This window comes from Brassica rapa, chromosome A01 (assembly GCF_000309985.2).
Source record: "Brassica rapa cultivar Chiifu-401-42 chromosome A01, CAAS_Brap_v3.01, whole genome shotgun sequence".
NCBI lineage: Eukaryota > Viridiplantae > Streptophyta > Magnoliopsida > Brassicales > Brassicaceae > Brassica > Brassica rapa.
In genome coordinates, this window is record NC_024795.2 from 8,010,513 (window position 1) to 8,038,078 (window position 27,566).

The 27,566-nt window shown below is 37.4% G+C and overlaps 6 protein-coding genes across 8 annotated transcripts; 4 read left to right on the forward strand and 2 right to left on the reverse strand.

The window, feature by feature from the left end:
• Positions 1 to 6,834: 6,834 nt before the first annotated feature.
• Positions 6,835 to 9,231, forward strand: LOC103862017 (bark storage protein A). Its single transcript, XM_009139734.3, has 6 exons — positions 6,835 to 7,175; positions 7,349 to 7,416; positions 8,075 to 8,230; positions 8,327 to 8,542; positions 8,631 to 8,810; positions 8,909 to 9,231. Exons 1-6 carry the CDS (start codon positions 6,941 to 6,943, stop codon positions 9,089 to 9,091), a joined length of 1,038 nt encoding a protein of 345 aa, XP_009137982.1. The 5' UTR covers positions 6,835 to 6,940; the 3' UTR covers positions 9,092 to 9,231.
• Positions 9,232 to 9,816: 585 nt separating this feature from the next.
• Positions 9,817 to 12,705, forward strand: LOC103862027 (bark storage protein A). The gene is made up of 6 exons (XM_009139743.3): positions 9,817 to 10,170; positions 10,329 to 10,396; positions 11,623 to 11,778; positions 11,873 to 12,085; positions 12,168 to 12,347; positions 12,449 to 12,705. Exons 1-6 carry the CDS (start codon positions 9,879 to 9,881, stop codon positions 12,623 to 12,625), a joined length of 1,086 nt encoding a protein of 361 aa, XP_009137991.1. The 5' UTR covers positions 9,817 to 9,878; the 3' UTR covers positions 12,626 to 12,705.
• A 587-nt stretch (positions 12,706 to 13,292) lies between these two features.
• Positions 13,293 to 13,979, reverse strand: LOC103862038 (histone-lysine N-methyltransferase SETD1B). The gene has a single exon (XM_009139754.3). It carries the CDS (start codon positions 13,940 to 13,942, stop codon positions 13,412 to 13,414), a length of 531 nt encoding a protein of 176 aa, XP_009138002.1. The 5' UTR covers positions 13,943 to 13,979; the 3' UTR covers positions 13,293 to 13,411.
• Positions 13,980 to 15,236: 1,257 nt separating this feature from the next.
• Positions 15,237 to 16,482, forward strand: LOC103862061 (esterase CG5412). The gene is made up of 5 exons (XM_009139773.3): positions 15,237 to 15,555; positions 15,677 to 15,775; positions 15,863 to 15,904; positions 15,973 to 16,102; positions 16,183 to 16,482. Exons 1-5 carry the CDS (start codon positions 15,334 to 15,336, stop codon positions 16,380 to 16,382), a joined length of 693 nt encoding a protein of 230 aa, XP_009138021.1. The 5' UTR covers positions 15,237 to 15,333; the 3' UTR covers positions 16,383 to 16,482.
• Positions 16,413 to 19,227, reverse strand: LOC103862050 (F-box protein FBX14). The gene is made up of 3 exons (XM_009139763.3): positions 18,494 to 19,227; positions 17,926 to 18,427; positions 16,413 to 17,349 (listed from the first exon to the last, which is right to left on the reverse strand). Exons 1-3 carry the CDS (start codon positions 19,036 to 19,038, stop codon positions 16,573 to 16,575), a joined length of 1,824 nt encoding a protein of 607 aa, XP_009138011.1. The 5' UTR covers positions 19,039 to 19,227; the 3' UTR covers positions 16,413 to 16,572.
• A 3,842-nt stretch (positions 19,228 to 23,069) lies between these two features.
• LOC103862071 (CBL-interacting serine/threonine-protein kinase 8) lies at positions 23,070 to 26,644 on the forward strand. 3 transcript variants are annotated; one of them, XM_009139786.3, is made up of 15 exons: positions 23,070 to 23,318; positions 23,566 to 23,729; positions 23,803 to 23,865; positions 23,939 to 24,010; positions 24,097 to 24,204; positions 24,274 to 24,348; positions 24,428 to 24,481; positions 24,568 to 24,693; positions 25,010 to 25,099; positions 25,335 to 25,457; positions 25,576 to 25,692; positions 25,813 to 25,929; positions 26,024 to 26,080; positions 26,194 to 26,268; positions 26,366 to 26,644. In XM_009139786.3, exons 2-15 carry the CDS (start codon positions 23,568 to 23,570, stop codon positions 26,465 to 26,467), a joined length of 1,341 nt encoding a protein of 446 aa, XP_009138034.1. In that variant the 5' UTR covers positions 23,070 to 23,318; positions 23,566 to 23,567; the 3' UTR covers positions 26,468 to 26,644. The 3 variants fall into 3 exon arrangements, with proteins under 3 accessions (XP_009138034.1, XP_033144105.1, XP_009138030.1); XM_009139782.3 differs by lacking the exon at positions 23,070 to 23,318 and having other exon boundaries at positions 23,398 to 23,729; XM_033288214.1 differs by lacking the exons at positions 23,070 to 23,318; positions 25,335 to 25,457 and having other exon boundaries at positions 23,393 to 23,729.
• The last annotated feature ends 922 nt before the right edge of the window (positions 26,645 to 27,566 follow it).

Consider the following 27,566-nt stretch of genomic DNA (forward strand, 5'->3'; position numbering starts at 1 on the left):
AGTCTTTTGCTGCTTGTTTTACCTCAGGGGGTGTTTTTGATGAGAAGTTGATTGCAGATTTGGCAATATTAACCTTTTGACCTGATACACTTTCATAATCTCGCAGTATCCGTAGTAAGGCTAGGCAGCTTTCTGAAGTTGAGTTGCAGAAAATCATTGTATCGTCAGCAAAAAGTAGATGATTGACTCGGGGGCAGCCTCTAGCAACTCGAACTCCCCGCATTGATCCTTCTAACTCCGCTTTTCTGCAAAGGCCTGAGAGGACCTCTCCGCATAGGATGAACAAGTACGGCGAGATCGGATCTCCTTGCCTGATTCCACGGTGAGGTTTGACCAGACCATAGACTGAATCATTTATCAGATAGGAGTAGGAAACCGATGTGATACACTGCATGATCCAATTGATCCATTTTTCATGAAAACCTAGGCGTTTCATTACTTGAGCTATGAACTCCCATTCCACTCTGTCGTAGGCCTTTGACATATCCATCTTGACTGCCATTGCACACTGTTTTTTAGCTTGTGAAGTCTTGAGAAATTGCAGTACCTCATGCGTAATTAGAACATTATCTGTTATTGCCCTTCCAGGAATAAAAGCGGATTGGTTCTCTGAGATTATGGAGCAAAGTATGGGTTTCAGGCGCAAGGATAGGAGCTTAGAGATGACTTTATAGTACACATTGCACAAAGCTATAGGTCGGTATTCATCCACTCTTTTCGCTCCTAATGTCTTAGGGATCAGCCTAACATGAGTCACATTCAATGTTGGTGACAATACGCCCGTGGAGAAGAACTCTTGGATCTCAGTGATGATCGATTGGCCGATGGTCTCCCAATTTGAGTGGAAGAAACTTGCTGAGAACCCGTCAGGCCCGGGAGCCTTATCTGCGTGGATTGCAAAGAGTGCTTCTTTTATTTCAGCCGGTGATGGGTCTCTGGTAAGCAGCTCGTTCCATTCCTGAGTTACACAGGGCTTGAGCGCTTGGGAGATCGTTGAAGAAATTTCTCCTCTTTGATTTGCAGTGAAGAGGTTGTCATAGTAGGAACAGACTAACGCTGAGATTTGGTCTTCTTCATAGACAGGTATGCCATCCTTATTCTCCATAACCGTTAGCCTGTTTCTTGCCTTTCGCGTCTTTGTCACTGCATGGAAATAGCCAGAGTTTGAGTCTCCTAGAGTTAGCCAAAGAAGTCGACTTCTCTGTTTCCAGTATGCTTCTTCTGAATTATAAGCTTTTAGGATGAGTTTATTGATATCTTGGATCCTGTCCTCATCTGGGTCGTCCTTAGTCATCTGATCATCAAGCTCTACTCGTAGATTCTCAATGGTTTGTTTGCTATTTTCCTGGAACAGCTTGCACCATTTACAAATTGCTCTGCGGACTAAGACGAGTCTAGCCTCTACTCCAAGGTAAGTACAGTTTTGCCAGATCTCCGCTACCAATTCTTTAATCTCTTTTTGATCTTTTAGGCGTCTGTCATAGCGGAATAAGTTATGGCCTTTCTTTCTTGTTGTATCCAGGTAGGAGAGGATAGGGCGGTGATCAGATCCCTCGAATTTAAGATATTGACAGCGGCAGGAGGGGAAGAGCTCCATCCATTCTGGGTTGCTCATAGCTCTGTCGAGGCGACATCTAACAAGGTGTGCACCTCTTTTACCCCTCCAAGAGAAAGGGTTACCAGAATGTTTGAGATCAAACAGGTCATTTTCAGATAGGAATGTTCTGAAGGCTCCAAAGGTGCCTTCTGCTCTCTCTGGTCCTCCTTTTTTCTCACTATTATCTTGCAGTTCATTGAAATCCCCTGTTAAGAACCAAGGTTCCTTTAGGTTAGCATGTAGAGTAGTTAGCTCGTTCCAGACTGCATTACGTTTTGTGTGATCAGGTTCTCCGTAAAGAAAGGTAGTCAGGAAGCTCTTTCCTTTGGAACTGATTCTCGTTTCAATGAAGTTGTCTGTCGTAGAAAGGACAGTAAGATCAATGTCTTTTTTCCAACTGAGAATCAGACCACCACCGCCGGGGCTATGGGGGGGAACTATGCAGTTATTTTCCTCTTTCAGCCAGGGGAGTTCCTTCCTAATCATCTCTTCTGAGTTCTTTGTTTCCATTAGGAACACTATGTCAGGAGACTTCCTTTTCCGAAGCTCCTTCAGACGCTGGACTGTTATGGGGTTCCCCAACCCACAACAGTTCCAGCTCAGAACGACTAAGGAGCCTGGGGAGGGGGAACCCGAAAATCCATTTTCTTCTTCGACATAGCTGGAATTAGTTGGATAGGTGGGTTCTTTGGGTTCTCTGATGCCTTGTTACCCGACTTTGAAGCTTCCCCGCGAGTACGTCCTTTGTTTGGTACATCATTCTTTTGTTTTTTGTTAGCTCCTGGTGAGTGAAGAATTTGTGATAATCTTCTTTTCTTTGTGCTGGCTCCTCGCAGGACATTAGTTCCGCTTCGTGGTGATCTTGCTTTATGATGTCGCACCGTTCTTTCCCTTACTTTGTTTTGGAAGTCATTAAGAGTTTCTTCCTCCTGCAGCTCAGGGATTAACTGTTGTTGCAGAGGAGATGTTTCCGTCGTCTCAGGGGGGCTAACAATAATTGATCTAATGCGTGCAGGGTGTTCTCTGACTTCTTGCACCCGGAGAGTGTTAATTTGGGCAGGTTCAACACTATAAGGTGGGTCAAAGCCTAGATCTTCTTCTTCTCTTGGGATGGGGGTGAAGATTTGGTCTTGACGTAGTCCCATAAGAGACCCCTCTCCCGGTGGGCTTATTGACTTGATGCCTTGCTCCCAAGGTGAAAGCGGGCGTCTCGGGGTTGTTTCCGAAGCTAGGATTGAAGCTGCTGTCTTTTCCACTAAGCCTGACGCCTCACTGTTAAGGACCCGTTGTCTCCTAGCTGCAGCTTCAGTAGGATCTGAACAGCTAAGGTATTGGAGTGTAACTGCATTAAGATCCTCCAAGACTTGCTCTTTTGATCTAATAGTGACATGGTTATGTCTTGTTTCTTCAGGCGCTAGGTAGTTCTCTCGGCGGCCTTGGGCTTTTAGCAGTGCAGCTGTGGTCTCTTCTACCTGGCCTCTATCATCTCCAAACTTTACTCTCTGCCTTCTGGCTGCTGCCTCTGTGGGGTCTGAGCAGCTCAGGTACAGCATAGTTGCTTCGTGAAGGTCCTTTTGAATTTCCTCTTCAGTTTGTTGTCCCTCTGAGCTTTGGTGGTATTGGAGTTGTAGAGGTTCGGTTCTGGAGTCACGACGCTCCAAATGATTTGAGCTATCTTTTTGTGCTTCAGGGACCGTTACTGTCGTAGGTTTTACTCTCCATTCTTTGAGTTCCCTTTGTGGGAAAGGGGCCCGCTTGTAGTGTTCTCTTATTGCAGCTGGTTCTCTTCTTGTTGTGTAGGAAGGAGATGAGTAGATCACGGGTTCCGGTTCTTTGAGGTTAGAATCTTTCCTCCAAGTTTCTGCTATATCGCTTTTGGACATCATGTTTTTTGTGGGAGGTGGAACTCTTGTTTGTTTTGTAGCGACTCTAGTACCAAAGCTATTGCCATGTCTGTCAACTCTATCTTTGAAAGGCCTAGGGCTTCTGGTTTCTCTGGTCGTAGTCCCCTGCTTTTCTCCCTCACGATGCAATGAGGTGTGATCTTGTTCCATGTTGCTGTAGAGGAGGGGTCTGGCATTAGAAAGATCTCTCTCGCTCATCTCTCTCACCTTTGTTTCCTGGTGCTGAGTTGTAGCTTGGTTATCTCCTGTGAAGCTAGGACAATCTTTCTTGAGATGGGAGAGGGCATTGCAGAGGGAGCAGTGGTTCTCTAGGCGCTCGTATTCCAGATGAATTAAGCTTTCCTCTCCAGAGTCAAACTCGACGATGGATTTTTTAACCAATGGTTTAAGTCCATCGACTAGAACCTGGATTCTCGCCAAGGTTTTTGTGAGCTCATGATTCATGAGTGTTCCCAGATCCTTCCCTATGTCGCGCAGCATATCTTCATGCCAGAAGTGGAGGGGTAGTCCTTTTATTCGGATCCAGAACGGGATCTGCGAGGGGAAAGTCGCTGAGATGACTGGTTCCCATCGTTGGAGTATGACCATCCAGTACGCAAAGTGGTAGGGTCTGTTTTCCAGAACTCGCTTTAGATCTTCTTCTCTTTCAAATCTGAATTGGAAGCAGCCATTTCCCAGATCTGAGCCTGATACTCTCCCTTGTAGTTGCCATTTGCGTGGGAGGGCAGGGATAAGAGCCCAAATTCTCTGTTCCTGAGGGTTAGTGGTTCTTCCAATCAGTGTGAGCGCATTATCTTTGATGAGAGCAGAGTTATCAACGTAGGGCGCCTTGATTCGTTTGATAAGAGGTTCATCTTTCTCTACCAGTTGGTTTTTGCCTTTCTCATCCCATGTCAATCTTCTTGCCATCTTTACTTTTCAGTAATCTGGTGAGACGGAAGTCTTGTTCTGCACGGAAGTGGGGATGTTAGATACCAGCTTGACGTTTCTTGAGTGTATTAGATGCTAGATGCAAAAGAAAGCCGTAGATCTGTGGAGTAAAACTTGTTGAGGCATGAGGTTTGAAAAGATGAGCTTCGTGGAGGATGCTACTTGAGGTAAAGAAGTAGGGTTTTCATCAAAGAGCCATGAAGAAACCGATGAGAACTTTCCGGTTTGAGCAAAGATACGAGTAGTCACTGTCCTGCTTTCAACCGTTGTCTAAAGTCGTCTCTCTTACTTTGGGAATAGTGCCTGGGAGAGTCCTTTCTCACCGAGCTTCACCAAATTCAGAAAAATGAATATAAAAGTTGAGAAATCTATATCTCAGAAGTGTTGACAAAATATTATAAATGTGCAATGATCTCTTACAAAGACTCTTAAAAGATTTAAGATTTTACTTTGATCAGTTTTTGACTCGTAGTATAGTACATAAACACTATTCCACAAGTGCAGACTTAGAATTTTTCAAGTAGCACAGAAGTTGTCCATTCCATAAAGATCAACAGTTCTTGTTTTGTAGGGACACAACACACGAGACCAACTATGGGAAATTGGGCTGTATAAACAAGCATAATACAACACAATAAAGCATAAGCAAGTAACCATACAAAGGTAAACAGGAAATTTAAGGAAATGACAATTTGCAGCCTAAGCAAAAACAAGGTTAGCATGTAAAAATTACTATGCTCTGCCTTATGTTTTAGAACCAGGTTCAAGATAACTCTATCAGATATCATTTGAGTATTTTCCAACACTTTCCATGCATAATCGTTTTAGGTTCTTAGTGTAGAAACTCTAGAAGATAAGAAAATCGTAGTTACTATGCATTTTTGTAACAGCAATTTAAACATAACCAATAAAGGGACTTTGTGTCCGTATGGACAAAATAAGACAATTAACTTCGCGCATTATGTGCAAGATTGTATGCCTTTGTATTCTAATTCCTGGGAACATACTGTAGTACCGAAGCTCTCTTAAAACCTTTGGACTCGTAGTTACTGTACATCATAATTAGTTTTTGTGAATATCTTCTCATGCAAGCGTATATTTACGCTACAAAAATGCTATTTATCTATGAGAGATACAATTATTTCATTCATCTCCCTGCTCTCATCAATCTAGCTTTTTGTAATGTATGTTTCATTTTTTTACAAAAAGAATTTACTTTTAAAGAAATAAAAATTATGATTCGGATAACCAAATCGGTGATGCAGAAAACACCATAATTAAAATTTGACTTCGATCGCCACGTACAAGCATGTTTGTCATAGCATTTTTTTTGTTCTTGGTATATTTTAAATTGTAAAGTTAGTGAATAATGAAATTCCTTCGTATAAAGAGTGAAAACCTGATAGTCTTTACGCGTATACACCATCTTCACCAATTCATATTTAATTTGTGCCTCTGAATTTATCAGCCATAACTTGCAAATTTACATCTTCACAACACTTGTGCTTCTTTCAATTCATATGTGGTTTTCCTTTCTGTTTTAACATTTTCCTCATACTTCAAGAAAAGAAGAATAATTCGTTTGAACTGATTCATAGTTTAAACTATTTTATCCACGATGGTCTATGATACAGGCTATTTTAACCTATTAAAAAGTTGGTCTCACTTTCGATCAAAATTCGTTATCATCTTTGTTCGAATGCAACGTAACGAGAAGCTTTGTTAAAGAAAAAAAAAAAAGCTTTGTAAAAGAGAAACTATTTACGTCGGAGTTATACAGATTCCATTCAAATCATGTGTTAACTGTATACTCTAATTATACTTCTTGGCTATGAGAAAATTAATAGCTTACTATTTTTGATCAAATGAAAAACTACTTAGTGAATAGTGATCTATAATTCTATAGTCATTGTTTCGTTGCCTCTTAAAAAATTTCAAATATTTGCAGCGTTTAAGAGTAGCAAAAATAGTAATAACAATCACAATCAAATGTTATGCAGCGTATATAGCAAAAACACACTAATCATTTTATTAAATGTGAACTTCTTATGCAGCATATGTATAAATCGAATATTAATTACAAACAAAGTTTTCAAACGCGGCTTAGCTGCGGTTGTGTGTGTTCATGTTTTGCAATAGTTTAGGCAGTTGAAAAGGACTAATTGAATGTTCAAAAAAAAAGAAGACGAATTGCATGAGGAATATAATGAAACCACTTTTAATGGCCATGTTTCAAGACTATGGACCCTCTTTTCATTGTTAGATTTGTTTATAACAAAAACAAACTAAATATATTTTGACAATTTCTAGCTTAATTATTGGTATTTTTAAAAACGTGCAGCCGTCTACGTTTATATATATAATATGTAAAGATTACGACTAGTTTATTGACACGAAAGGAAATTCACGAGGAAGAAGAAATATAGTATACTAGTTTGACTTGGATGCTATATATGCCATACAACATGAGCTAGGGGATTTTGGATCTCAAAAACCTACAACCAATCAAATGGCTTCTCTGGACCACATTCTCTGTCTTCTTTCTCTTCTCTTCATCTCTTCCTTGCACGTTTTGCCTGCTTCAGCCACACCACACAAACTAAAAAACGCCATTACCATCCGAGAAGTCAACCGCAGAGGACCTTATATCGGTCTCGTGACGGTCTTTGAGACGGAAGAAAATGCTTTCCTGGGAAGTGTAGACTTCAGACCCGATCCTGCTCATCCGTTCTTGGATCTCTCTGGTATATATATGTGTGCTTAGCTTAATAACTGCCACTTCTTGAATATATATCTTTTCACGTTTTATATGGTGATCGAGTCTTTTGTTACCAGTCAATGGAAGCAAGTCACTTTGAGATATGTGTAAAATGTAAATATGTTTTCTGATTTTGTGAGAAAAATGAAATGATTGCAGGAAGACGTTTTAGGATAGGGAAGATTCATGGAAAGAAGGTTGTTTATGTCAGATGTGGGATAGGAATGGTGAGTAACCACCAACTATAGTCAATAGTTACAATTTTAAAAAGGTTCTTTCGTTGTTTTTTTTCTTACATTTTTTGCCAACTGTTATTTTCTGACTAAATAGGCTGGCTAATATTTTCTGTCTCTATAACAGAAAATATTATAGTTATTTAACTACTCCAATAATTATTTTTGACAAAAGATAGTTTTTAATAAACAGTTGTCAATATAGGTACAACTAATAAATATTAAATTTTATCAATGATCATATATTAAAAAGGGTAGGATATCATGGAATATCACATATTGGATCCAGATTTATAAAAACATGTGTGGCTTTATTAAAATGTCTGAAAAATAACAATTAGTATAATATTGTTAAAAAGTAGAATATATAAAAAATCACAAAATATAAGGAACTGTTTTTTATTAAAAAATTTAAAAATCAAATATTTGCTTCACACCGATCCGAAAAATTTAATATCCGGATATTTACAAATTTGGAGCTGATTTTGGATCAAGTCTTATATTCTGGATACTAATTGTACCCCTAATATTTAGTAATATATTCATAGTGGCATATTAGTCTATTTAATTTATTTATAGTTCATGTGAATGATTAAATCTGACACTTTTATGAAACACATATAGTTTATGTTATTAAGAAAAAAATGTGCAGGTAAACGCAGCAGCAGCAACACAACAATTGATAGATGTGTTCAATATGAAAGGGATTGTGCATTTTGGGATTGCTGGAAATACAAACAACTCAATGTCCATAGGAGACGTGAGCATTCCTAAGCAAATCACCAATGCTGGCATGTGGGATTGGCTGGTAAATACATAGTAGTTTGATATTTGATGACATATAATTAATTGCTTCTCTTCATATGTATTAACTTTTAACTCATGATTTGGTTGAGTAAAACAGAATCCAGACAAAGCAGAGGGAAGTGAGTATGCAGCATACTTAGATTTTGGGAAGTATACTGTTCCACAAGGGGATGGCAGCGACAGTATGTTAGGGAGTATTGGATACAGTTACGAGGAACTATATTCAGTCAGTATTGGTCACAAAAATTCACCTAAGAAAGTATTTTGGATCAATACAACTCAAGAGTGGCTTCAACTTGCAGCTGGTCTAGAGGTTGTTAAAAATGATATATTGATTAAGGCAAAAGAATGGTTCCAGTATTTAACCTAGGTTGTTATTTATTATTTGGATATGGATGCAGAAGATGGAGCTGTTGCAATGTGTGAATGCAACTTTGTGTCTTCCAGAGAAACCAAAACTGGTTGTTGGATTAAAAGCAGCCACTGCTAATACATTTGTGGATAATGCAGCCTACAGAGACTTCTTATATGATACTTTTGGTGTTTCCTCCTCAGACATGGAGAGTTCTGCAGTGGCTATGGTAATTTATTCACATACACACACTTTTGAATCATTCATTTTTAACTAATAGTTTCTCATGTTGTTTTTTGTTTCTGTTTTGATTTTATTTTTAACTAGACGTGCGTGTCAAATGGTTATCCCGTGATTGTAATAAGGGGATTGTCTGATTTAGCTGGAGCACAGACAGGAGATAATGCTGTCCGGAAGTTTGGATCTTTGGCGGCCACTAACACTGCTAGAGCTGTTCTAGAGTTCATCAAGAAGCTGCCACCAAACTACAACCTTAATTCCTACGCGTAGCCCTATTTATCAAAATGAGTGATTTAATCTGTAATTCTATCAAATAAGTGTTCACTATTCAGCTTTTCTTAAGTCAAAAACAATTAATCTCAGCGTTGCAAAAACATTTTTATTTATTAAAGAGTGTCACTATTGGTACATGTCTCTAAGTTAATATCAACCAACTGATCACCTTCTAGAGGGTCAGATCTGATGCCTCAATCTTGATAACAATTATAACATGTGATTGCAAACTACAGGGACTGGGGGTGATACACACTTACGTCAGCGTTGAGGCCATACCATCAACATTAGGAAATTTTCAACTAGAGTAGTCCTTCACAATATATATTTATATATATGTATTTCAAAACCTTGAAAAATTCATGAAATAGATATAAATATAATTTTTGTTCACAGTAAAATATTCAGTTTGATAAATCGTTAAAAAAGCTAAGAAAAAAATTGTGTTGTATATAACATAAAAGAACCAAATTGTTATGATCAAATATAAAAATACGAATATATATCAGTTAATAAAGTATATAATTATATAATACATTTATATATTGAAGTATGGGCGTTAATGTGAAAAAAAAACACAAAACTATGTAAATAAATGTTTTGTTTATAAAATTTAATATATATTTCTAGATCCAAAGTTTTCACTATATGGATATGAAAAATTCATGAGGGGATTTTAAATCCAATCTTCGATTCCGGAGAACAATTTGACCATTAATATCAAACAACTTTTTTTGACCAATAACATTTAGCAACTTATTCATGCTATATATGCTTCGTACACATGAGCCAGGCTTTTAATATGGATAACAAAGCCACCAATCAAATGGCGACACTGGACCACATTCTTCGTCCTCTTCCTCTGCTCTTCATCATCTTCGTCATCTCATCCTTACACGTTTTGCCTGCGTCAGCCACATCTTCAGACAAACTAAAAACCGCCACTACCATCCGTAAAGTAAACCGCAAAGGACCTTACGTAGGTCTCGTGACGGTCATTGAGACAGAAGAAGATGCTTTCTTGGCCAGTGTCGAATTCAGACCCGATCCTAATCACCCGTTCATTGATCTCTCTGGTATCTACTTAGCTTAATATTTTCCACTTGAACTGGTTTCTTTTTCAGGCTTTATGTGGTTGACAGATTCTTTTGTTTCGGGTCAATGGAAGCAAGTCCCTTTGAGATGAAAATGTGAATAAGTTTTTGACTGTGTGACACAAATGAAATGATTGCAGGTAGACGTTTTCGGATAGGAAAGATTCATGGAAAGAAGGTTATGTATGTCAGATGTGGGAGAGGAATGGTGAGTCACTATTAGTCTAGTACAGTAAAAAAGAGTTTCTTTTGTTACTGAACTTGTCTTTCTTAAAAGAGGAAGCCTTTGATTGTTACTACTTTCAGAAAGTTTTTGGCTTTCGATTTAAATTTTTTGGATTTTAATAATCTTAAAATAAAAATAATTCCAGACAGAAGGTGGAATTGGAATGTATGACCATTAAAAATAAACAAGAAAAATGTCCTATGATAGCATTTTTTTTAGTTTTTATCTCAAAAATAATCCGCAATAAAGAAGATAACCAAAATAAATTTTATTAAAAAGAAAAAAAAAATACATTTTTATCCTAGGGTTAACTAATCTAGATTTAGAGTTTATAGTTAAGGAGTGGAGTTTTAGGGATAAGATTTCAAATTTTTAAAAATAAAGAATAAATATTAAAATTTTAAAATAAAAAAGGTACTATTTTGGTCACTCTTTTTTTAGGGTTATTTTTGTTAAATTTTTTTGAAAAAATGTTATTTGAGAGACCATCTAACATATATGGTTAATATTGGTGTTCAAAAAATATATAGGTTTGATATTTACGGCTAGAGATATATAATACATTTTTTGCCAAAAAAAAACTATACTTATTTCATCATTTTTTTTCTCTTGCTTTTAGCCATGTGATAGTTAACAGAAAGTTTTGAGTGATTGGTACGTTTACGAGATGTGACCTGATAAGCAATATTATAAAATTTCATCTAGTTTTCGGTTCAATCTAGCACCACCAAACTGATCAATTTTGGCATTTAATATTTATGTAACTTTTCAATTGTATCAGCGATTTATATTAAATTATACTCTTTGTGTTTCACAAATATATATTTTTTATGTTTTCACACATATTAAAAAATTAAATCACTAAAATAAATGTATCATTTTCTGTAATTTTTAATTTTTAATAATTTTTAATCAATAATAATTCAATAAAATCAATTAATTTTCTTGAAGAACCCATCATTTTCATAAAAGATATATATATATATATATTTGTCATCTCATAAAAAATAATATAAAAAATCTATTTTTGTGAACAAATTTTTTTAAAAACATCTGCCTTAACGAAATGGAGAGAGTATTAAATTTTACCGAACGAACCCAAACGGAAGGACCTAAAATCCGAAGAACAGACTAGCCAATACAAAATCTAACACATACCATTTTTATTTTTTGACATAGATATTATAAGTTATAAGAAAAATCTGCAGGTGAACGCCGCAGCAGCAACGCAACAAATGATAGACGTGTTCGATGTGAAAGGGATTGTGCATTTTGGGATTGCAGGAAATATAAACAACTCAATGTCCATAGGAGACGTTAGCATTCCTAATCAAATCACCAATGCTGGCTTGTGGGATTGGCTGGTATATAAAAATAAACTAGTTTTATATTGATATAAAATCAATAGCTTCTTCTTCACATATATTATTGTATAATGGTTGCGTTCGAGTGAAACAGAATCCAGACAAAGCAGAAGGAAGTGACAATGAAGCGTACTTAGATATTGGGAACTATAATGTTCCACAAAGTGATGGCAACAACAATATGTTAGGGAGTCTTAGATACGGTCACGAGCAACTGTATTCAGTCAATGGTCACATCAGTTCACCTCAGAACGTGTTTTGGATCAATACAACTCAAGAGTGGCTTCATCTTGCAGCTGATCTAGAGGTTTGTTTAAGAATGATATATTGATTAGAAAACAAGAACGGTTCCAGTGTTAATTTCAGTTCCTTCTTGATTATGGTTGCAGAAGATGGAGCTGTTGCAGTGTGTGAATGCAAGTTTGTGTCTTCCAGAGAAACCAAAACTTGTTGTCGGACTAAAGGCAGCAACTGCTAATATATTTGTGGATAATGCGGTTTACAGAGACTTCTTATACGATACTTTTGAGGTTTCCTCCTCAGACATGGAGAGTTCTGCAGTGGCTATGGTAGTGTAATATATTCAGCGTTTATAGATTTACTGTTTGAATCATTCATTTTGAAGTAATAGTTTCTCATTTTGTTTGTTTTCTGCTTTGAAATTTATCAGACGTGCGTGTCGAATGGGTATCCAGTAATTGTGATAAGGGGGTTATCAGATTTAGCTGGAGCACAAACAGGAACCAATGCTATTCGAAAGTTTGGATCTTTGGCTGCCGCTAACACTGCAAGAGCTGTTCTAGAGTTCATCAAGAAGCTACCGTCAAACTACAACGTTAACTCCTAAGTGTAGCCATTTTATCATAATCAGTGATTTAATAATCTGTAATTCTCTTATATCAAATATAAGTATTCACTGTTGTTTAAGGTGAGTTTGGTCTCGGGTGAAGTAAACAATACTAGAAATGGGTCGAACAGAGGCGTTTATTAGATTTCGACATGATGTTACAAAGGTGGAGAAAGTAAAAGCAAGCCGGAGCTCGTGAGAGCTTAAACCGGAAAAGTACAAATAGCAGAGAGATGATTGTACGGATGATAAACCCTAATCTCGCCGCTAAGTTTGTGTAGCTAAGTGTCGATGCCTTTCTCCTTTGCTTTCCTCTCCTTTTATACTCTGTTCGATTACCTTAACCTAATCTCCTTTTACCGATTGGGCCTTGTCGGCCCTTCGGGCCTGACTAGGAGATGCTCGCTCTGAGCCGCTTAGTCGATCGGTCCCGCTCCGTTTGCTCTCCGCTTCGACTAACAGCATTTCCTGGCTAAGCCGATACCTCGAGAATCGGCTTCCGAGCCGAGGCCGACTCGATCTGCTGGATTGGGCCCTTTGTTCGATGGGCTTTGTGGATGGATTAAATCCATCCCCAACAACTGTTCAGCTTCTTCTTACAAAGCAAATACTTATTAATCTCAGCGTTACTAGAATATCACCTTCTAGAGAGGTCAATCCCAAAATCTTGATCAGGTTCAAAGATTAGATAATCTGAATGCGATGCAGACTTAACTCAATCTTGATTCAACAAGTGTGACTAAACGGATGTATATAAACTTACAAGGAAGAGCAAAGTTGTTACAATTAGGTTTTGACATTTCTCTTTGAACAATTCTCATCATCATTATCAGAGCTCCGGTTCTCATCATCATCATCATCGTCATCGGAGGGAGGAGAAGGATCGAGACGCGCAGCGTCTATAGCCCACTGTATCAGCTTCTCAACTTCATCATCTTCTCCTAATTCATCAGCCTCATCTCCCATTTCACCCGGACGAAGAACTGACGGCGGAACAGAGGAGGAAGACGATGAGGAGGAGGGAAGAGTACTCTTCAGAGCGGCGAATCTGAGCATGAGATCGTCCGGCGTTTCTTCAGCATCCTTCGATTTCGTCGGAGAAATCGACCGCCGTTTCTGCTCCGTCGTCTTCTTCTTCTGCTGCTGCTGCGAAGGTTTAGATCTGAGGGCGAGGAATCTAGAGTGAAGACCCGGATCGAGGTAATCAGGTCTGGAGCGTGATGCATGAGAATCGACGGAGAGCTTGAGAATCATCTCGTCTTGAGCCGCTTGGAGCAACTGTTCAACTTCATCGTCTTCATCCTTGCCTCTCCTCATCCTTCTCCTTCCATCAAAATTTGTTTTTTTGGTTTGACTTTATAGGATGCAGAGATTAGGCTTCGGTGTTCGGATACCCGTTTGGGTTCGGATCGGGTTTTTTAGATTCGGTTCTATTTTGTAACACCTCATGTGTCCCATTCTAGTAAATTTACAAGTACAAATCGGATTCGGATATAACACTTTTGTTTCGGATCGGTACGGATATGTCCGAAGTAACCATATATCATTAAGATTCGGATTACATCGGATCGGTTTGGGTATATCCAAAGTAAAATCTAAAATTTAAAAGTAAAACATAAAAAATATATCATTCTGTGTATATAATGGAATATTTAAGGTGTTTATTTAAATTTTCAATACTTATTATTAGATATCATATCAAAATAAATATGAAATTGAATATTTGAAGTACATATTTATGTTTCAAATATTTATATTATATATTAATTTAGACATTCGGATCAGTTTCTGTGGATATTTTTTCGGGTTTTCGGGTTTTTCGGGTTTTTGGGTTACCCGTTCGGGTTCGGTTAATAACACTTCAGGTTCAGATATGTTTTGTAACACCCTATAAAATTTATTGAGGTATTTTTTACATTTCAGATCAGGTACGGATCAGGTGTTTTGGTTCGGATTCGGTTCGGATTTCGGATTTCGGATTTTATGCCTGGCCTTAATAGAGATTATAATTCCGGTTTAATAATAACCGGTTCGATTTCGTGGACCGACACGGACCTAAGAGCAAGAGCATTAGAGGTTCAAGAGGGAGGTTCACACGTTTTACGAGAAAAAAAAAATATTAAAAAAAGCAAAAGTGATGAACTCACCCCTTCTCACCTCTTCTGCATGATACCCTCTCTCCTAAAGTTCATCACTGTAGCGCGGGCCCCACGACACGTGGCGGCCCGCGATTGGTCAATTTTTTTTTTTTTTTTAAAAAAAAAAAAAAATCAAAATGAAAAAAAGAAAAACTTTAATAATAAAAAATTAAGAAGGTGAACCCCAAAGGAGGGTTCACTGATGCTCATGCTCTAACTTGCGGGGATGTCGTTCCCCACGCGGGTTAGATTCCAAAATTCCGTGTGATGAGATTTAATCTTAACCGTTCGTTAGAAAATTCTGGTGGGAGTATTGTTTTGTAGCCGTCGATTTCAACCAACAATTACCAACTAATCAGGTAAGTGAGCAACCTGATTTTTTTTTTTGCTGAAAGCCCCATCGACATTTTTGGTTCTTTCCATGTGCGTTAAATTAAAAAAAGGATTTGGTATATATTGGTCAAATGTGAACCACGAACGAGAGAGAGACACACACACAGCTCTATAAAAAGACAGAGAAACCAAACACAACACAAACTGTGATTTAATTATTATTTTTGCGTAAAAGAAATGGGAAGCGAAGGGACGATTGTGAGGAAGCCAAGGTTTCTATGTCTCCATGGGTTCCGCACGAGCGGAGAGATAATGAAGATACAGCTCCACAAGTGGCCTCAATCTGTTCTCGACAGACTCGATCTCGTGTTTCTCGACGCGCCTTTCCCTTGTCAAGGCAAATCTGATGTCGAAGGCATCTTCGATCCTCCTTATTACGAGTGGTTCCAGTTTAACAAGGTCGCCTTCTTTTTTTTTTCTTACTTCTCTTTATTCACGATGAAGAAGATTCGTTTTTATTTTTTGAGAAAGGGCTTTCAAGATTCGTGTAATTGAAAGTTGGAAACTAATTTAATTTCAGGAATTTAACGAGTATACGAATTTCGAGAAATGCTTGGAGTATTTAGAGGATCGTATGATCGAGCTTGGTCCCTTCGATGGTCTCATTGGCTTTTCTCAGGTACTCTAAGTTACAAAATTGCTTCATTTCTCATTTAACAGTTTTTTATATAAGATCTAATAATATATCTCTATGTTAATTTTGCAGGGTGCAATATTGTCTGGAGGATTACCAGGACTGCAAGCTAAGGTACGTCAGTAGTGTTGCTTTTGCGTTGGGAAATCACATTACATTATCTTAGAATTTTTTTTCTGCAGGGAATAGCACTCCAGAAAGTACCAAAGATCAAGTTTATCATCATTATTGGAGGAGCTATGTTCAAATCCACCAAGGTCGCCAAGGATGCGTATTCGTCTACCATGGACATTCCCTCCCTCCACTTTCTAGGTAATTTGATGATCAACAATATTCTCTGTGTGGTTTTTGCAGTTCTCAATGTGAAAAAAAAATGAGCTTATTCTTTGCAGGAGAGACTGATTTTTTGAAACCTTACGGAACTGAGCTGATAGATTCCTTCGAGAATCCGGTGGTGGTCCATCATCCCAAGGGCCACACGGTCCCAAGGCTTGATGAGAAGAGCTTGGAGAAAGTTACTGCTTTCATCGACACCTTAGAGCATCTGCTGATGGAGGAAGAAGTCAAGATTGGTGAAGATCTTATAATGTAATGTATAACCAATACTTCTTGTAGACAAAAATAATCGTGAAATGCCTGTAAAATCATATTCTTGATTACACACAAATAATAAAAGTTTCATTCTTTGACTTCCACAACAAATCAAATCAAATGGTACAAACAATCATACAAACACACATTCTCTTCTAGTTCAGCTGCTGCTTTCTCTAAGCTTGTTGTCTTCATAAAATTGTTACAAACTTTGGAGCATCCTTCCTTGGGCCATCAAGGGACCGATACATGTACAACGTCTCCACATAATCTGCATTGTCGTCTTCGTCATCATCATCATCATCATCATCTGACCCAAACGCCTCCACCACCACACTAGGCAGAGTATGAGCAATGTCCCTGCAGGCTCCCCGGGACAACCTACACGACGACATCCAAACAAACCTCATGTCGTTATACCTATGCATCCCAGAGCGCAGTCCAACATCCCCAAAGGGACTGTCCCTGATCTCAAGCTTCTCTAGTTTAGGACATCCCTCGAGTATATATCTCAGACCCATGTCACTGTCCCCTGCAAAAGCTACAGATAGAGTACGGATCAGTTTTCCATACTCTCCTATAAGGCTAAAGGCTTGGTCCGTTAGTAATCCAGATACTGCAAGCCGGGTTAGCTTCTTGCAGTTTTTAACAATGGCGCCAAACCCATCGTCCATTGGCTTCCCTGTCACGTGGTCAGGCCTATGGCGACCCATTATGCAAAGCCTAAAGACCGTAAGCTGGGGACAGTTCTCAGACATGGCTGTCACAGCTACATTAGTCATCCGCTGGCAGAAGTAGAGAATAGACTCAAGTTTCTTACAACCTTCTGAAATTGCTTGGAGGCCTAATCCCGAGACAGGACCTTCACTGTCTTCACTAGGATCAAAAGGGAAAATCCTAAGCTCACGAAGCTCCTTGCATGTTTCAGCTACTGCTTGTAGTCCTTCATCGCATATAGAGTCAAGAGCCTGCATTATAAAAGGTTATAAGATACACATGTAACTCAAATTCAACAGTTCTTTAGATATCAGACTAAATAATACAATGAGCTTACCTACAACACATTTAACAGAAACCAATGCAATTAGGCTGGGGGTTAGGATAATTCGGTTTTTGGTGAGTTTGGTTCAACATAACTCTTGACGAATTAACCCGAAATAAACTTGGGTTCGGTTTTCGATTAGTTCGGTTTTTGAAAATCCTACTGAAATTTTGATTTCATTTATATTTTGGTTTAATTTTGTTAAAATTAAGGATTAGTTTGGTTAATTTCAGTTAAATTTAGTTAGTTTGGTTATTTCGGTTAAAATATGGTTAGTTCGGTTAGGGGTTTTTGGTATAGTTTGGTTATATATATATTTTTTTGGTTTTTTTGTAAACAAAACCGAAGTAACCAATTGCCGAACCAAACCGAAAATTGAACTTTTTAAAACAAACCTACCGAATCAAACCAAACTAACCAAAAATTTGCGTTCACCGGATTTGGTTCGGTTCAAAATCCCAGCCCTAAATGCAGTAGTAATAGATACAAGAAGGTTACATACCCAAAAGACTCTGATATTGTGACAGTTGCGTATGATGGGCTTGAACACATCAGGAGAAATATTAGCATAACTGAAGTTAAGAGAGGTGAGATTAGCACAAACTGGAGATATAGCCGGGAGATACTCCGCCGTCAACTCCCTGAACCCTGATAGACAAACCAATGATCTACAAGCACGAAATGCAGATGCATAATCCGGTTCTTGTTCACCCTGAGCCCCATCGTGTGTACTACTGAATGCGCCAGTCCCAAGACTCGTTAACTGCGGCGCTCGAACCATTAGCGTATGCAGCTCTTCAAGTGAAACAAACCTGTTGGTTCTAAGCTTCTTCAAGCACGGTGACCTCACCACAAGCCCCTCCAAGGCCTTGAAGTTGATAGGGGACTCTACACAGTCGAAAGACAAAGACTCCAGATGAGTTTCACCTTCTGGAAAGCAAGAGATCCAGTCCACCTCGTCGTCGGTCACTTCAGACTCGATCAGATCAAGAACTTTAAGCTGTCTGAAACAAATTAAGTTCATTAAAGATCCAAAACTTTTCAATCTAAACAAGATCTAGAGAGTTTACCTGCACTTGTTAGCAACAACAGCAACACCACTAGTTCCAAACCCTTCACAGCAAAGCAAGACAAGCTCCTTGAACCCAGGGAACGACACAGCGAGAAGCGCTAAGTCATCGTCACTTACAAACATCCGTTTCAAACTAACCTTCTCGAGCCAAGGGTAAGCCCTTGCCGTGGCAGCAACCCAAGGCGCGAACTGAGCTCCCCAGTCAGGAGGCATGAGGTTGAAATCAGCAAACCGGGGCTTCCCTTTGAGGAACAGCGACCTAACGCGCGTGAAGCGGCGAGTGAGGCGCGCGGGAGAGAGGGAGTAGCAGTTGCCGATGAAGACCTCGAATCGGGTCTGAGCTTCGACGTGGTGCCACGATCTGGAGACTAGCGAGACGGCGTTGCGGTCGCGTCTTGTGGTGAGGAACTTGAGCACGTTTTCGAGAACGTTCTCGAGGACGTGGGATGGACACGGCGGCGACGAAGAGGGCTTAGGTGGATCCAGCTTGAGATGTCGCTCAACATCATTGGTCATCTCCGAGAGATCTTCTTCTTCTGCCATTTAAGTAAAATGATCAAAAACAAGAACCTTCCAACTTTTTTTCTTTCAAGAAGTATCAGTTTCTTCTTGTCCTGATCCAGAACTCGGATTCAGATAAAGAGCAGACAGGAAGGTAAAAAGAAGCTTTGTCTTGGAGTTTGGTCTCTCTCTTTCTTTCTCCACTTCACCTCCATTATTTGTGAGACTGTTTCTTCTCCATTAAAGAAAAAAGGAAACTTTAATTTTTTGTAGCTTACTTTTAGTTTTACCAACCCTATAGTTGATGATATTAGGCTCGACAAGGGTAAATATTTTCTACTTTTAAAGATGCGTCTTTTTTCTAAGACGTGACATGTAATTTGTGTCTGGACATAATTAGAAGAATTTAACTATTTTTTTTGTAGGATTTCATTCACCTAATAACATTATTTACATTTACAGGCTTTTTTTTTTCCTTTCTAGGCATGATTGTTAAAGGGAAATTTGGCTGTATGACGCCGAAAAAAACCATAATTCACCTTTTAACCAATTTCTCTAATATATCGATACACCATCTGTCTTTCCTATAATATTGCCAAAATACCCTTTCATTCTACCGGTGAAACCTGAAGAAAATAAAAATAAAAAATCCTAGTTATTAGCTGTTTCAAATTACTCGTGGCGTAATCATATTCACATCTTTCCTTTTACCTTTATTTGATAATTTTTCAGAAATTGATCCATGATTTTTTCCACCTCTTCCAACCACGTTTCCTTCCTCCCCATCGCCACCGTCTGTGTTCTCTGAATTTATTTCTTTCTCTAATTGTGTTGCAAAGGGAATCGTCTCCACTTTGAGAATCTATTGCGAGAAGACGTCGTGACAGTCCAATCGGGGAGAAGGAGCACACTGACCATTTTTCCATTCACATCGGCGCTTTGTCTCAGATCTATTGCAATACTGTAAGTTCTAGGGTATGTGTTTTAGATTCTATTCTTGCGATGCTCTTTTTCCCTGTTTGGGTTGCATGTCGGATCTAGTAGACAAAGGTCACCGAATCGATTTAGGGCTGAACTTTTACCGATTTGTCTTACTCATCTGTTTACATCGAAATCTATGGTAATTTTGTTTGGAATCGAAACAAAGATAGTATATGTAGAGCTATTTGATCGGTCTATGCTATGTGACATGGAATAGCTTAAATTGTTAATCATTCACGTACCCTTCCGTTTTGCACTTCTTTATAATGTAGAAACAATCATAAGGTATTTAGAATTTATATTCCATTCAATGTACTTTTGTGTTCCAAGTTATACGTATATATACAATAATATATCAAATAGAAATAATTATCTTGTTTTATGTATCGAGTGTAGTTCACTCCTCGCAAATGGAAATGTATAACAATTCCATTCTATGTAACCATGTGTACCATGTCATATATAGATTTACTATTCCATATAAATAGAAATGTTTATCTTGTGCTATGTATCGACTGTATTTCGCTCATGTCATATTCTCTTTGTGATTCCAAGACAAATACATTTGGTTTAGAATAAATGTTTTTATAGAACTAAGCGACTTTGGCTTTGTATAGGTTGCTCCGCTGTAGTGACACTTATTATGTTATAAATGCACGCTGTGGGATGGAATTGAAGTGTGTGGCTTTCACTGAAGAAAATGTTTGTGTAGCTGCGGAGAACTACTTGCTTGAAACACTGGCACTGTGTCAATCCGGAGCACTCACCCAGGACGTGTAGACATGGGTTTATGGTTTCTAAGCATAGTTTTAATGTTCTAGCTTTGCTTCTTGTTTTTAGATACTACCATCTAAACTACCTCCGTGTTGTAGTAATGTTTTATGTAATGACTCCAACTCTATGTATCTTCTTCCTTTTTGTTGCTTACACTGGAAGAATGAAATCACTTTCCATATGCGTCAATTTGAATTTGGTGTAAGCATTACCTCCTTCCCTGCAATCATAAACACTTCAAAATGTGAGCAATATGTATTATATAACGTTGGTTAGATGAAATAGAACAATTAATTATATACTATTTCCGTATTTTGATTTATTTAAGTTATTTTTACATTTGAGTTTGGGTTTATGAATTTAGGTTTTGGGTTTAGTATTTAGGGCTTCCAGGTGGGTTTGTTCAGGGTCTAGTATTTCAGGGTCGGAGGTTGGTTGAGGTTGGAGGTTGGTTGTGATTCTGATTATGGTTATAGTACTATACTATGTTGGTGAGATGAAATAGAACAGTTAAATTTTACTATTTTTGTATTTTAATTTATTAAAGATATTTTATATTTGGGTTTGGGTTTATGAATTCGGGTTTAGGGTTTAGTATTTATGGCTTTAAGGTGGGTTAGTTTAGGGTTTAGTATTTCAGTGTTGGAGGTTGATTGTGATTCTGATGGTTTTAGTATTATACTACGTTGGTGAGATGAAATAGAATAGTTAATTATATAATATTTTGTATTTTAATTTATAAAAGATATTTTACATTGGGTTTGGGTTTATGAATTTGGGTTTAGGGGTTAGTATTTATGATTTAGAGGTGGGTTGGTTTAGGGTCTAGTATTTCAGGGTTAGAGGTTGGTTGGGGTTAGAGGTTGGTTATGATTCTAATTGTGTTTATAGTACTCTACTATGTTGGTGAGATGAAATAGAACATTTTCTTTTCCATCATGTGTGTTGCATACAGCTGTCATATATGCTTCGTATAATTAAGTGTCCCTAAGAAAACCACGTCTCTTATATTTGGAAGTGAAATTGGCAACCTGTTAAGTAAAGGGGTAGAACCGGTTTGATTGAGACCAAAAAGTCTGACATTAAATTATGTCAAAATCAATGTTAGTTCCTTAATTTGTCTCTCAAATATAGCTATTTCGCTAATAAGCCCATTATGGCTTTTAGCCGAAATAATTAAGAGGTATGATTGCTAATGCTGATGCATTAAATATGGAATTTTCAAGTTTTTTTTTTGTAGAAAGATATTATGAAAGTTGTAAATTTTCATTAGTGGTAATGTTTTTTTTATATAAATCATTAATCTTTTAAAGAAAATAACCAAAATAACGTGATATATCTAATTTATTGTTTGAACCTTTTTTTTAATGCAGGTTATATATTGAGTTGAAGTAGAAACTGCAAACAAAGTTTGTCAAAGGCAACCCATAGAGGTAATGCCTGACATCAGAATTAAAGAACACGGACAGAGAAATAAACGGTAACAGGAATTGAACTACATATCAATAGACCCTAAACCCAACTACTAAAATTCCGAAACAACACTTCTTGACTCCAGGCGGTTGAGAAAGTAAAATATTATTCTCAACTGTGACTGAAAGAGGTGTTATTGCCTGTAAGAAATTTTTTTTTGACCAACAAACACATTCATTAAGAAAAGGAGGGTTGCAGAGACAGTATAGTAAAGGATAAGTTGGTAGAGATAAGATTGTAGTGAAACTTATGAAACTTATTAATGATCTTTTGATTTTATGTTCATCGTAAAGTTCATTCAACCTTTGAAATTGTATGAGATCGAGAGTTCAATTCATTCTCGACATAAATCAAAAGAGAAAGACAAAATGATAGAACAAGAAATTTGTATCTAATACTTGAAGACTTGGCAGTGCTTTGATCTAAATAAGCAAATGGTTTTTGACAAAGGTAGTAAGAGTTGAAAAAGGTTCTGGCTTTCTGATTGGGCCTGCTATATGTCATAGTATGGCCCATAATAACAAGAAGCAAAAGAATCCAAGATCAAAGGTAAATTTGGGGGTTTAGTTGTTGATCTCAATTAGATGGGGTTGAAGATATGCTTTTTACATAAGGCCGACTTTCATAAATTTCAAGTACGCTTCTTAAATTTTTCAAAAGGCAGTTGTCTTCTTTAAATTTTTTCAAAAGGCAGTTGTTGAAATATGGAACTTTTCAAATAAGCTTCCAAAACTCCCTTTTTCATAATAGCATTGCTACAAAAATAGGTCCATAAAGGAGGACACATTCGTAAATTTACCACCAAAAAATCAATCATAGAAAACTACAAACAGGTGTAGTAGTAGACTAGTAGTGGTATTAATTATTTCTAAATCTAAAGAGAGTCGTATTTAGTGTGAAAATCTGGTATACAATGTTGACCCCAAAAAAGGATGATGCGATGAGGTAGGAACCAATAAAAAGAAGTAGTCGCCAAACACGTCTCCTCTCTTCTTGGTCAAAAAGTCCTCTCTTTCTGACTTCTCCTCATAGCCGGTGTTGCGGCCGGCGTGGATCACCCACGAAGGCACGCTTCAGCCATTTCAAATAAAAAGGTCTCTCCTTTTTTTTCTCAAAGTAAAAGACATTCCTATTATTGAATTAAAGCTTCTTAATTTATTAATTTCCATGTTCTCTCCCTATCTATCTACTCTCTTGTGTATTTGTCGTCGTAATTTAATTCTAAAAAAATTCAAAAGGAATCATCTTTAAACACTACTCTCTCTCTCTCTCTCTCTCTCTCTCTCTCTACTACAACTTGACAAATGCAGTGAAATTGATTTTGAGGGTTTTGGTAAGCAGAGATGGTGGTGGTAAGAAAAGTAGGAAAGTATGAGTTAGGTAGAACAATCGGGGAAGGCACCTTCGCCAAAGTCAAGTTCGCTCAGAACACTGAGACCGGCGAGAGCGTCGCCATGAAGATCGTCGATCGCAACACCATCCTCAAACGCAAGATGGTTGATCAGGTTCCTCTCTCTTCTGTCTGAGATTTGATTATGTCTCTTGAGATTTTTAATTTTCAAAATTTGTAATTATCAGATTAAGAGGGAGATCTCGATCATGAAACTTGTTCGTCATCCTTGTGTTGTTCGTCTCTACGAGGTTAAAGTCTTTTTCTTTTCCTCTGCTCTGTTACTGTAAAGTTTATATCTTTGTTGATTCTTTGCTGTTTTAGGTTCTAGCGAGCCGTACTAAGATTTACATCATCTTGGAGTATATTACTGGTGGTGAACTGTTTGATAAGATTGTGAGTTATCTCACCTCTCAACTCAAGTCACTTCAGGTGATGACTCTGGAGGAAGACGTTGTTTATCACTTTGTTTTATGTTGCAGGTTCGTAATGGACGTCTTAGTGAAGCTGAAGCTAGGAAGTACTTTCACCAGCTTATTGATGGAGTTGATTACTGTCATAGTAAAGGGGTTTACCACAGAGATCTAAAGGTGGTTTCTTTTTGCTGACTATCAACAATCTTTTCAAACGAAATCTGATTGTGTTGCTGTCAATTGCAGCCGGAGAATCTTCTGCTGGATTCTCAAGGAAATCTCAAGATATCTGATTTTGGACTCAGTGCATTACCAGAACAAGTAATGGGGGTTCCCAGTTTCAGGTTTTTGCTTTCAAGTTGAATTGTTATCAACTAATTATCTTCTCTTTGATATGAAGGGAGTTACCATCCTAAAGACAACGTGTGGAACTCCAAATTACGTTGCTCCTGAGGTAAATTATAATATCGTAATGTTTTGAAACATAGCTATGTTTTTTTTATCTTGTAGCTTACGTGAGCTTCTCTGTTTTGGGTTTAGGTTCTGAGTCATAAGGGTTATAATGGTGCTGTGGCAGATGTATGGTCCTGTGGGGTCATCCTTTATGTTCTTATGGCAGGATATCTTCCCTTTGATGAAATGGATCTCCCTACTTTATACAGTAAGGCATGGGCTCTACTATTCTTGCTTTGTGAATATTAATATTTGTAAAGTGTCTTTCTCCGTTGCCCATTTTAAATAAGATCTCTCTGCCATGTTTACTTTGCTAGTCCACTTATCCACTTGATTAGAGCTTAACTTTTCCAGGCTTAAACAGGGAATATCTATAGCCACGCACTTTGATAGAAACTTTAATGACTAAATTGTTTTTTTTCCACTGTTAATCAAAGTCCAGTTCTGTGAATTTAACGTTTTATGTGCTTGTAAGTGATCTTTGTACTATCTTTCTAATAAGGTTTCCTTTTCTTCTCACATTTTGCAGATCGACAATGCTGACTTCTCTTGCCCATCATATTTTGCCTTGGGAGCAAAGGCCTTGATCCGTAGAATTTTGGATCCAAATCCTGAAACTGTAAGTTTTTGATTCCAGAGCTTCTGTGTGTGTTTTTGAGATGTATTAGATATCTAGATTACTCTACAATAGTTGACCAATGATTTCATTCGTATCTACACTCGAATATACGCTTTCCATCACTATCCTGGATTGTTTGGAAGGTCTATACAATATGGATAACTTTCCAATTCAAAGCCTTGCATCACATAGTTCTCAAGTGAAGTTGTAGCCTTGCTCTCTCTATTATTTGCAGCGAATTACAATTGCTGAAATCAGGAAAGATGAATGGTTCGTAAAGGATTACACTCCTGTACAAGTTATTGATTACGAACATGTAAACCTGGATGATGTATATGCTGCTTTTGATGATCCGGAGGTAGGGTTTTCTCGGCACAGTTCTTTGTCCCCCCCATTTGTTTTGCTGGTTGGCATGTGTATATATAGTAAAGCATGTGTTTTAATGGTCTATGTGACACAATACGTTTTCACTTCAGGAACAAAAAGAAGCACAGGTTGGAACAAGAGACACGGGTCCACTGACTCTAAATGCATTTGACCTTATTATTCTGTCTCAAGGCCTGAACCTTGCAACTCTTTTTGACCGTGGAAAGGTAACAATGCTGGGCATCATGACCCACTGTGTGCATTACTCTTCCTTGTTCAGTTATTCTTTAGCATTTCACTATGTTATGCAATGATTGCATTAATCTTTGAAGTCTGTCTATTGATAGGACTCCATGAAGCATCAGACAAGGTTCATCTCACACAAGCCAGCAAACGTGGTTCTTTCAAGCATGGAAGTTGTGTCGCAGTCCATGGGCTTCAAGACTCACATTCGCAACTACAAAGTAAGAAAGTAGAGTAAGAGTCTATTAAGCTTCTCATCTGTTGCATTTGCTTCATCAAGCACCTAACTGATGTCAACCTTATTTCACTTTTCAGATGAGAGTAGAAGGACTATCTGCAAATAAGTCGTCTCACTTCTCCGTCATTCTAGAAGTAAACTTCTCTAACATTTTACCTACTCTTACGTCACTCAAAACCAATCCTTGGTTTTTTTTTTTTTGAACTTTGGTCTCTGCATGTCTCACTAATCATTTTGAAACCTGAAGGTCTTTAAAGTTGCACCATCATTTCTCATGGTAGACATCCAAAATGCAGCAGGAGATGCAGAAGAATACCTCAAGGTTAGTATCAGAAGAATGAAATCCATTAGGGTCACCTTGAGCTTTGTGTGACTCATTTTCAGAATAGTAAAAAACCAAGTTTGTTTATGCTTTGCAGTTCTACAAGACCTTTTGTGGTAAGCTGGATGACATCATCTGGAAGCCGCCAGATGCATCCGTGAGAAATCGAGTCACCAAGACCAAGAGTAAGAGACGTTGAATCCATGCCTTATGTAAAACAGAGCTCTGTGTGTGTGTGTGTTTAACTGCTTTAGTCTGAATGAATATGTACAAGCTTGTTGATTTGGGTTTAATTTATAAATACGTATAAAGATTGTGCATTGTTTGACAAAACTTCCGACAGTTTCTCCTGGTTTATGCCTGCTTCTTGGCTCTGCTTCTTATTTACTACAAAACTATGCACACATCTAAGTAGGCAAGTGAAAGCTTATTTACCACTGGTCCAATTACTTTTTTGATGAAAACGTTCAAGAAATCAGCCCAACGGCAAGTTAATGGCAAAATAATAATTTATTAACCTAGCATAGCAGCATTCAGAAGGTCATACTGCTGGTGGAAGTTGCTCCACTATTGTGAACTATCACTGTTTTGTGATGAAATATTACTGTGTTTTAGCTAAACTATATACAAGTCATTGTGCACTATATCTTTATCTTTTTTACTCCGGAAAATGTGGCGGATGATACTACTGAAACCGAGAAAGATGTTGCAGTGTCTCTAAGCTGTTTTTCTGTTATAGCAAACTGTTCTTGTGTTCTAGTGAAACATCCCCTATATATTATTTGAGAAGCATTATAACTTCTTTTTGTAGCCACATGTCATCACTAGGTTGATTCTTAGAATCATTAGAGAAATATGTTGGTCCATCTAATTATATAATAATTTTTTTATTAAACTAACAATAAATTCATCATTAATGTACTTTATAATTTCCTTTAATAAAATTTATGTAATTACCTAATGTGGCTAAAGTATATATGACAATTAATGATTTTGAATAATAAAGATTTGATAAAAAAAATTAGTGTATCTTCTATCATATTTGTTTAATTTAAAACTATTAAATAAATTAAACAACCACAATAACCATATAATAAAAATTTAGATTTTTCTGTATATGTTATATTTTGAATTTTTAAAAACGACTATAAATTGTTTAAAAACTTCACATTCAAATTTTGTGATCCATGGTTTAAAATTTCTGTTATGAAGAAATACAAATGATTACAAAATTATATAAATAAAAAGTCTAATTTAACTAATTATTTTAATATATATATATCGTTTTAAATTAAACT